Source organism: Saccoglossus kowalevskii, chromosome 3 (genome assembly GCF_978046115.1).
Source record: "Saccoglossus kowalevskii chromosome 3, keSacKowa6.1, whole genome shotgun sequence".
NCBI lineage: Eukaryota > Metazoa > Hemichordata > Enteropneusta > Harrimaniidae > Saccoglossus > Saccoglossus kowalevskii.
In genome coordinates this window covers 13,761,039-13,772,685 of record NC_140643.1, presented here as the reverse complement: position 1 = coordinate 13,772,685, position 11,647 = coordinate 13,761,039, and the positions used below count along the sequence as shown (strand labels likewise).

Genomic DNA, 11,647 nt, shown 5'->3' with positions numbered 1-11,647 from the left:
TAAATCATGACATTTTTAAAGATGAAGAGATCTGGTTTGTTTGCGTTTATAGAATACATTGGGGATCAAGGTCAGGGAAAGCAAGGTAGATGGCCATTTATGTACTACGACAGGGTGGAGGTGAGCAAAGATATTCCCATTATAAACACACTTCTTTGATTTTTCTAAATTATAATGGCAGCTTAATCCAACCAACCATTCCACAAGTACAGTGTACAATGGTATTTGAAAATGTTCCAATATTGAACAATAGAAATTAGCTTCTATGAAGTGTCACAGCTATACAACCACCAGAAAAATCATATATACAAGAATTGATAGAAGTTATTTGAATACGTTATTCTTTTATTTTTGTAATTCTGCATTAAAAGACAACACTCTTACAGGCTTAAAAAGTTAACCATAAGGGTTGGACCATTTGATTTTTGAGGGGAGGGGAGGTCAGAAACGAAAAAAACAAATTTGCAAAGTGAATGGTTCTTCAAAAACAAATTCCAAACACATAAAAAAAAAAAAAAAATTGCCTTTCACTGAGCTGACCTCCCCCCCTCAAAAATCAAATGGTCCAACCCTAAGTCACAGTAAGATTCAGACGTGTAACATACCAATATACAACTAGTCTTCACCAGTCATTCCTTTCTGACCCCAAACTTAACATTGCAAAGATCTATCTAGTATTGCTGCTGGAATTCATATTTGACTTTAACGACTAGATCTTAGTGTTACATGTAGCTGAGCTTCCACTAAAAATAGAATAATTAGAGCTGTGTGTGACTAATATTACATTATTTTTCTTGGACATTAGAAGCTTTTTTTAGCCACTTTGCAAAAATGGAAAAAAGTCATTATGAAAAGTTAAAAAAAATTTAGATTCATGTAGAAAATTGAAAAATGCTACTGAAAAACATACATTGATGTGTATGTTTCTGTGAATGATGGCATGCTTTTAAATTGATGGCCATTATTTCTCAGAGTATTTTATGGTTTGAAATTTAGTCAGCCATTGCTGTCGAGATTGACATAATTTGCATTAGTCTAATGTACATGCAAGTCACCACTGGTGAGCTTCCACAAAGTGACAGTCGTGGTTAGGATAGTTGAAGATTAGCAGCTCATTTAAATCCAATTGAGCTGACTCAAAGAGGCTAAGACATGACAACAAATGTGTTTGCTGGTGATTTGTAAATTTTAGCCACTATAACATCATCTAATTAGATTCTGTGAATATAAAAGTTTTTGCTCTCCTCCACAAATATTCGATGCACTCAGGCATAAATTACAGCTGAACTACATATTTTGCAAAGTTTTTCGTGATTTTAAATTTATACAAGAAAGTCATCACAGATGGATCATGATAGGCATCTTTTATACAAGCACTGGAATAGTGTTTCAGATATGACCTCATATAGACACATAATGGTAATCACTATATCCCAATCCAGCACTATGTGCCAGGGATAATAATACTGGCCCTTTTTAGTAGATACAAGTGTTAAAAGAACTAAGACAGCTGGAAAATGAAATTTAATATTTCAGCTATTTGCATGTTATTACCATCAATGCACATGTCATGACACAAATATGTCACATGACATTTCACAAGATACTTACTCATTTGATACAACAATGGAAATTTCATCTCAGTATGACATGGATTTTAAAAAAAAAATAGCTCATTGGCGTTTAACATATTTAGGTAGGATTAGACATTCATCATAAACCTGGTTTTACCTTGCGGATAATCCAAAGTGACCTGTGAGGGATGAATCGTTCTTATACATTGGTTGTAATATACAGGTTACACAGACAGTCAGTATCAGATACTACCTCTTCGGGAAACTCTGTAAACTTTTTTTTTTACATATAAATGTCTTGTATAAACTTCCGGTCCCTTACTGTGGGATTATCAAATGATCAAATCTCAGTTTTGTCAAAATCCCCACTGTGGAATCGAATCTCATATTCGCGAGTTACAATGCATTTAAAGATCTCTGAAATGCAACTGATGTATCACACTTTATTATTTCTCTTATTGCCATGGTAGCATAGGATGATGAAGGCAAAGAAAATTCCACTTTGACAGCTTTAAACTTGCCATCTGTAAAAAAAATAAAAAGATAAGTTTGTTTTAGAAAATAAAGATGATTACTGACCTAACACCAATACCAATTACACCAATGACACTGCCACTTTTACCAATGATCCTGGTCACTGCCACTATGCAGTAACACAATCTGACATTAATGTTCAAGCCGCTGACTACATCTGATCAGCAGCCAACCAGAGGTTTTGTTATAGATGTAGTTTAGAGGCGTGTACACCAGCAGCCATAAACTGGTGATCCTAAATTGAAAGAACCAGAGCCTTTCACCAGTGACACTGACCAATGAATCACTCAGTGTCAATGATGAGTAATTAATGATAAAATAAATAATTATATTAAATATACCAACAACTAAAAATATGGCATAGTGTCTGTACTTACTTGGTTTGGATCCTGGTTCTGACAGTGTGCTGTCTTCTAATTTATTTAAATCTGATAGTGCCAGTGGAATAGTCAGATCATCATAACGAATTATACTCCTTGGATTAAAAGAGAGTCTGATTAGTTTGATTGATTTTATGATATTTTTATGAACTGTGTGAAGACTAGAGGCAGTGAATTAACTATCCTTGTGATCACATAAGGTTAGTGTTGCTTTGAAAAACAATGTCATGTTATGTTTTGCCCTGTGGTGGCACTATATGCTGAACAACCCTTTTTAGCTAAATTATCAACAATCTCATTGTGGGAATATACTTTGTTATTTTGTTAAATTAGCTACATAGTGAATTAGATAGGGTGCATAATCCCTGCTAATTTGAATAGAAGTGCTAGTGTAAAATATCAGTTAAAAAAACTGAATGATTTTTTTATCCAAGAAATATTTTATAATTTGGGATTATTTTTTCATAATATGTATTCAGTATAACTTTATGAATATCTGTGCAAAACGATAGACAATTTTTCTGGAAGGCAAATTTGAATATACTTGAATCTCAGACCATTGGCAACACTATTGTTCAGAGGTGTCTATCGACCTATCGGCGTTCCACGGCGAACGTGCGTCTCGGTTACGTTTTGCCGAATGGAGAGTACACACAATGGGAATCCTTGGTCTTGCTTGCATTTCAGTCATTCAGTTCAAATCCGATCAGCCGGAAACTAGAGAGTTTTACGTTGAGTTGCCGAATAATATATTTTTTAGCCAGAATTGCATGACCATATTCTAGAAAAGTAACGATTATTTGAATGTATAGACTATCTTCATAGTAATTAAGAAAAAGGAACGACTTATTGTGACACAGCAAATTTTCTGATAGTTTTTGATTTTTCTAGGATAGTTCATGTCGCCATGTTTACAACAAAGCTGGTTTTATGTTATTATATTTTATCATTCATGTATTAAAAAGCCATTGAAAATATGATACATCAAGGCGAAAATTGTACCAGTCAACTAAATCTAGAAAAATTAATATAACAGTCTCAAAATAGTACTGATGCGATGTTTTGATTTTTTACAAGTGTGCAGCAACGTTGCATCGAGAGAATGCTTATTACTTATTTCCACTGCTATTTAGTTTTGACTGCAACTGAATTTTATATTCTATTGTTACCCAGACCTGTTTCATGAATGTAGACCCGCGAGAATCACTAACAAAGAAAATATAAAACTTTGGTCTGACCTTTCGCGTCACTTCCTGTTGTAACGCCATAGTTTCTTGCGTGTTATCGTGTCACCACAAGGACATTTTCTTATCTCCCCCAGTTGTTTTTAAAATTAAAACGTTATCGCAAAAGTAAACACGAGAAAAACATTAGATCAAAAGAAATAGCCGTGTTGCCAGTCTGTTTATTAATGGTCTGAGCTTGACTACATTTAAAACAATTGGTTACCAATAATTTTTAATTGTAGAAAATATAATTCTCAAAAACCACCTCATTATTTTGATAAACAAGCAACCTATCAGCTGAGATAGCTCCGCTGTTAGCAATGCACATTTCAATTAAAGAACAGAAGATATCATTAGAAAATGAATAATATGTATAGTATTAAAGCAATCGGACTTGCTGTTTTCAACAAGAATTTGAAAATATCACTTTTTACCAAAAATGACAAAAATATTCATCAAAATTACTGGTAGAGAATTGAAGATATCATCACGAAATGAACAAATCTGAGAACGGTTCACATGTAGTACCTATATATGTAATATCAAAGCAATTGGACTTGCGGTTTTCAACAAGAAGTTGAAAGTATCACTTTTTACCAAAAATGACAAAAATATTCATCAAAATTAGAGAATTGAAGATATCATCATGAAATGAACAAGTCTGAGAGAGGTCCACATGTAGTACCTATATATGTAATATCAAAGCAATTGGAATTGCGGTTTTTGACAAGAAGTTGAAAATATCACTTTTTACCAAAAATGACAAAAATATTCATCAAAATTACTGGTAGAGAATTGAAGATATCAAAATATTCACCAAAATTAGAGAATTGAAGATAAGATCATGAAATGAACAAATCCGAGAGAGGTCTACCCAAGGTACATATACACCAAGTATCAAAGCATTCAGGCTTGTAGTTTTCAAGAAGAAGTCAAAAAAGTAAAACATTGACATGGACGACTGACGCAGGACGACGACGGACAATCACTCATATGATAAGCTCTGCTCGACAAAGTCGACAGCAGAGCTAACAATTACTATAAGAATACTACAAAGTGTGAGAATAGTGTTCTAAGTAATTTGTGTTTTACAAAACACAAAATAAAGAATACTTACCAGTCTGAATCAGTGCTTTTAACAATAATCTTACGATAGTTACCAGTCAATGAATAATCTCTGAAAATAGAAACATGATAAGAAACATAATATTCGTCCCAAATTTAAAATGTTTACTGTTAATTTGCTATTTGCTAATGGTATTTCTTCTGATAGACTTTACCTGACTTTGTGTTTCAATCCATCTATATGAATATTATCTTTCATTAGCATTTCTTTATACCAGTCTGCAACTAATTAAAATTATGACACACTATATAAATATCATAACCAGGTAGTGGTAATACAATGTAATAACAGTATTACCTTCATTGTGTGGATAAGTACCGGTAATATCATAGCAAGGTAGTGGTAATACAATCTAATAGCAGTGTTACCTTCATTGTGTGGATAAGTAATATCATAGCCAGGTAGTCACTAGTGGTAATACAATCTAATAGCAGTGTTACCTTCATTGTGTGGATAAGTGATATCATAGCCAGGTAGTGGTAATACAATGTAATAACAGTGTTACCTTCATTGTGTGGATAAGTAATATCATAGCCAGGTAGTGGTAATACAATGTAATAACAGTGTTTCCTTCATTGTGTGGATAAGTAATATCATAGCCAGGTAGTGGTAATACAATGTAATAACGGTGTTACCTTCATTGTGTGGATAAGTAATATCATAGCCAGGTAGTGGTAATACAATGTAATAACGGTGTTACCTTCATTGTGTGGATAAGTGATATCATAGCCAGGTAGTGGTAATACAATGTAATAACAGTGTTACCTTCATTGTGTGGATAAGTAATATCATAACCAGGTAGTGAAATACAATGTAATAACAGTGTTACCTTCATTGTGTGGATAAGTAATATCATAGCCAGGTAGTGGTAATACTATGTCATATATACTATAGTCATTGATATTATCTTGGGTCAGTAGAGTAACATCTTCTGTGATCAAAACACAAATATCAATCATGGTAGTTTTATCAATGAAATCGCTAATGGAATTTAATGCACATATTACTAGCCATAGTCATAATAAATGCTGAAAACAGAAATCTGAGCTTACTTTCTTTTCATAACTGTGTTCAGGAGAGCCATTTTTAGCTTCCCTTATGACCATTTTTGAAAAGATGTCACTCTCTCTCTCTGTCATGAAAGGGAGGGCCAACCACAGTGCATAGATGCTTAAGATGTGTAGTCTATGCAGAATACTATAAAACTATTTATTTTCACTGGCAATTAATTTCACTAATTGTTTTGAGAAATTTCACAAACTTAGCAGAGAAAGAGAGTTATATAGTTATTTTACATGTTCACATCGATTCAATGTAGTAGATTTTACTTATCTATGAAAAAAGCAAAATTAAAATCCAGTAAATAATAAATGCATTTACTGTTTCTTCTATTGTATGTATGTATGAATACAAAAACAGATATGTTTTCATACAGCCACATCACTGTCATGATACTTACTGGAATTATTCTTTTGCACCAAATCCCCAATTATGGGCTTCATACCATAAGACTTTATACGTCTACTAAGAATGCAATTCCAAATGTAGCTTTGATAGCTATGTACATACATTAGTCTTGTACCTTTTGGTATCTGAAAAATAAACAATAAAAATAACACATGTCGACATCATGGTCAGTTATATTAGTGTTATGTTAACACATTGACAACCAATAAGTTAACATGTGTTTGTATGTGATATTAGTGTTATGTTAGCACATTGACAACCATTAAGTTAACATGTGTTTGTATGTGATATTAGTGTTATGTTAACACATTGACAACCATTAAGTTAACATGTGTTTGTATGTGATATTAGTGTTATGTTAGCACATTGACAACCAATAAGTTAACATGTGTTTGTATGTGATATTAGTGTTATGTTAGCACATTGACAACCAATAAGTTAACATGTGTTTGTATGTGATATTAGTGTTATGTTAGCACATTGACAACCATTAAGTTAACATGTGTTTATATGTGATATTAGTGTTATGTTAGCACATTGACAACCATTAAGTTAACATGTGTTTGTATGTGATATTAGTGTTATGTTAGCACATTGACAACCATTAAGTTAACATGTGTTTATATGTGATATTAGTGTTATGTTAGCACATTGACAACCATTAAGTTAACATGTGTTTGTATGTGATATTAGTGTTATGTTAGCACATTGACAACCATTAAGTTAACATGTGTTTGTATGTGATATTGGTGCTATGTTAACATGTGTTTGTATGTGATATTGGTGCTATGGCCAGTGTTGTGTTAACACATTGACAACCATTAAGTTGTGTTTGTATGTGATATTGGTGTTACTCACTGCATAGAGGACTTTCAGTGGATCTTTGTCACCATATTTATCAAGTGCTTTAAGTAATGAGTATTCTAAGTAGTATGATTTCACATTCTTTAGTTTCTCCAGAGTAGATTTAGCATCCTTCGTCTGCCACCAATGTTTTCGTACTTCACTCATATCTTCAGAATCTGTAAAATAACTCTGATCATCATTATAATTTCAACAAAGCAAAATTTCTAACACTTAAAAAACAATATTTTCTTGGAGAAAATGGGAGGGGGATTTCATGAAAATAATCATCTAATTTACATAATTAATATTCATGAGCAATGGAAAAATCATAACAAGTAGCACCAAACTGGTGGTCAGTTAAATTCTTTTGCAATAGACACAATTGTATAGCCTGTTTATTTCAATGTCATGTTTCAAAGTTTCATTGAGGAATATTCTATAATGAAATTACTGTTTTCATCTATGATTTCATCTATCCATAAAAGGGATGTTGTTGCTTTGATGGTGATCTACAGATGACCAACAATGCCCTCTCCATTTCCCCCTCTATTTATGACAATAATACAAATAATAATAATAACAAGTAGGTCTTAACGACACACAAAATATATATAAACAAAAATATACAAATGGAATAGGGGTTGAAAATAGTTGCAACTAATCAAGTCCAGCCCCTGTGCTGTAAATCACAGATTACAAGATAATAGAGAGTTTAAGATTTGCGTACGTAACGGGAACATAACGTGATGTTCTAATTTCGTTTGCGTTACATTCTCGGGTGTCAGAAAACGATACAAGCGCCCACAACGGGAACGTAACTGAAACAAGAACCATGTCAATCCGTCTCTCATTGGGCAACAATAACTACCTAATAAAATTTGTTATGTCATTTCACGTCCGGAATCAGAATTAGTAGTTAGTTCACAGACATTTGACAGAGCTCTCGCTATTTCCATCAACTCTGCTGAGGTCCCAGGCCTGTTTGCCGACGTCTTTCAGCAGAACAATGTTATGCGTTTTCAGTGGGTATAAATATCAGCTAAAATGCATCCAATATTTTTTACTTTATCATAAATATACAAAATCACTCTAATATAAACCGTTTTATCAATGTCAGTGAAAATTAATTAAAATTGACAGCGAGAAAAGCTCTCGGAAATCAACTACGAGTCAGTCGTCTTGATCACGTTCAAAACGACAGCCCTACGACCAGGCAACCGATGACGTCATTGGTTCACGCGGAGGTCATGCACAAAGCGGTGACGTATCCGTTCTCGTTCCGTTCTCGTATGCGCATCTTAATGTCTCTACTAACTAACTGGGCGTTATGTTCACTTTAATATAAATAGAAAATAAGAATATTAGTGAGACAGTCAAAACAACCTGGTAATGCAAGGAATGCAATTAAATAAAATATTTTATTTTTTATATATTTTTAAGTTGGAAATTATGTGTAACTAGCTTGTAGGTAATTTTTGTATTCCTTTTTACTGCATGGTCTACAAGATGCTGGCCATGCCAAATCTAACAACACGTTACACCAATATAATCTTTGAATCAAATATTTAATCATGAAAGTTGATGTTATTACTTATTAATTTACTTACCGCCTTGTCTTGGTTTCAATATCAGTTCAATGGCAAGGTTCCAATCACTATGCAACAAAGCTCTGAAAGAAAGACAATAAATACATCCATCTCTATTTCAATTAAATCTGGATATTACAATGCACAGTGTCCAAAACAGGTGACTGTGTCACTATGTATAGTGTATAATACAGGTGGGTGTGTCACTATGTATAGTGTATAATACAGGTGGGTGTGTCACTATATATAATGTTTAATACAGGTGGGTGTGTCACTATATATATTGTTTAATACAGGTGGGTGTGTCACTATATGTGGTGTTCAATACAAGTGGGTGTGTCACTATGTACAGTGTCCAAAACAGGTGACTGTGTCACTATCTATAGTGTTTAATACAGGTACATGCGTCACTATGTATAGTGTTTAATACAGGTGGATGTGTCACTATGTATAGTGTTTAATACAGGTGGGTGTGTCACTATGCACAGTGTGCAAAACAGGTGACTGTGTCACTATGTATAGTGTTTAATACAGGTGGATGTGTCACTATGTATAGTGTTTAATACAGGTGAATGTGTCACTATGTATAGTGTTCAAAACAGGTGACTGTGTCACTATGTATAGTGTTTAATACAGGTGGATGTGTCACTATGTATAGTGTTTAATACAGGTGACTGTGTCACTATGTATAGTGTTTAATACAGGTGGATGTGTCACTATGTATAGTGTTTAATACAGGTGGATGTGTCACTATGTATAGTGTTCAATACAGGTGACTGTCACTATGTATAGTGTTTAATACAGGTAGGTGTGTCACTATGTATAGCGTTTAATACAGGTGGATGTGTCACTATGTATAGTGTTTAATACAGGTGAATGTGTCACTATGCACAGTGTCCAAAACAGGTGACTGTGTCACTATGTATAGTGTTTAATACAGGTGGATGTGTCACTATGTATAGTGTTTAATACAGGTGACTGTGTCACTATGTATAGTGTTTAATACAGGTGGATGTGTCACTATGTATAGTGTTTAATACAGGTGGATGTGTCACTATGTATAGTGTTCAATACAGGTGACTGTCACTATGTATAGTGTTTAATACAGGTAGGTGTGTCACTATGTATAGCGTTTAATACAGGTGGATGTGTCACTATGTATAGTGTTTAATACAGGTGGGTGTGTCACTATGTACAGTGTACAAAACAGGTGACTGTGTCACTATGTATAGTGTTTAATACAGGTGGATGTGTCACTATGTATAGTGTTTAATACAGGTGACTGTGTCACTATGTATAGTGTTTAATACAGGTGGATGTGTCACTATGTATAGTGTTTAATACAGGTGACTGTGTCACTATGTACAGTGTCCAAAACAGGTGGATGTGTCACTATGTATAGTGTTCAATACAGGTGGGTGTGTCACTATGTGTAGTGTTTAATACAGGTGAGTGTGTCACTATGTGTAGTATTTAATACAGGTGGATGTGTCACTATGTATAGTGTTTAATACAGGTGGATGTGTCACTATGTATAGTGTTTAATACAGGTGGATGTGTCACTATGTATAGTGTTTAATACAGGTGGATGTGTCACTATGTGTAGTGTTTAATACAGGTGGGTGTGTCACTATGTATAGTGTTTAATACAGGTGGGTGTGTCACTATGTATAGTGTTTAATACAGGTGGGTGTGTCACTATGTGTAGTGTTCAATACAGGTGGGTGTGTCACTATGTACAGTGTTTAATACAGGTGGATGTGTCACTATGTATAGTGTTTAATACAGGTGGGTGTGTCACTATGTACAGTGTTCAATACAGGTGGATGTGTCACTATGTATAGTGTTCAATACAGATGGACATTCAATAATCATATGTGTACTTACTTTCCTACATAATGAGTTGGTATATTAGTAGAACCAAATCTTTGCATTCCAAAATAATTGACAAATCCATTATCTCTGAACAATGACAAGCAATTTTCAATGACATCATCTTCTCCTTGCACATTCCTGCATATTAAAAGTATGTGCATACATGTACACTCTTACTTCACAGGTGTGATAAAACAGCTCATTGCTTTCTAAGACCAATGAGGTAGGTTCATGGTAGAGAACTTTTCAAGAAACCAAGCGTTCAAAATAATAATATTAAAGGGTGGTAGTCGTTGCGCTGCACATGTGCGACATTTGTGTTGATAAACATTCATTTACCCACAATCCAATGCACTCTTCTAATGGAAATCACAAGTATGAGATTTGACCTGGGCGCGACATGCACTAATGACTGCCAATGAATCCTTTGATACCTCCATATTACCTAGAAAATACTAAATTAAAGTTTGGTAACGTCTCAGTTTGTACTCGTTGATCTGCGCAACAGTCAAAGTCACCATCTTTGTTTATATCAGACCCATATATTTCGCGCATGCATGGCATGACGACTATCGCCCTTTAACTAAATATATGAAATTAGAGGTTTCACTATGAAATGAACAAACTTATGAAATAAGTATCCCATGCACGAACATGGCACCCAAACCAACATAAATAAATAAACAAATTTATTTTCTTCAGTCATATTCATACATGACTGGGAAATATGAAGGGACTATGTCATTTTTGATATGATCCATATAGTTGCAGGTTATCTTCAACTTGAGATAGATATTGATTGGAAGACTACATAGTTTAATTTCACCCACAGCTGAGTAGCTATGTGGACCATAACTTATTATGTGTCAGCTTACCTCAATGTGATTACAAAATGATTTCCTGTCAAATCACCCAAGCCCAAACTATCTTTACAATATCTGGGAAAAAGAAATAATAAGTGACTTTGACATGTATACTTGACTGTGATAATAAATGGGTCAATATAAAAGGTGTTTATGTACCAAGGTTACTA

The 11,647-nt window shown here is 33.8% G+C and overlaps 1 protein-coding gene across 1 annotated transcript in view; it reads right to left on the bottom strand.

Moving 5' to 3' along the window:
* Positions 1-324: 324 nt before the first annotated feature.
* The window catches only part of LOC100372852 (pseudouridylate synthase 7 homolog), a 30,207-nt gene continuing 18,884 nt past the window's right edge, over positions 325-11,647 (bottom strand). Inside the window, exons 9-18 of the mRNA XM_078005862.2 lie at positions 11,490-11,552; positions 10,627-10,752; positions 8,761-8,822; positions 7,166-7,329; positions 6,300-6,432; positions 5,670-5,771; positions 4,995-5,064; positions 4,832-4,891; positions 2,486-2,583; positions 325-2,098 (exon numbers count right to left, since the gene is read on the bottom strand). Of these exons, the coding sequence (XP_077861988.1) occupies positions 1,971-2,098; positions 2,486-2,583; positions 4,832-4,891; positions 4,995-5,064; positions 5,670-5,771; positions 6,300-6,432; positions 7,166-7,329; positions 8,761-8,822; positions 10,627-10,752; positions 11,490-11,552 (1,006 nt within the window). The 3' untranslated portion in view covers positions 325-1,970. The remainder of the gene's footprint in view (positions 2,099-2,485; positions 2,584-4,831; positions 4,892-4,994; positions 5,065-5,669; positions 5,772-6,299; positions 6,433-7,165; positions 7,330-8,760; positions 8,823-10,626; positions 10,753-11,489; positions 11,553-11,647) is intronic.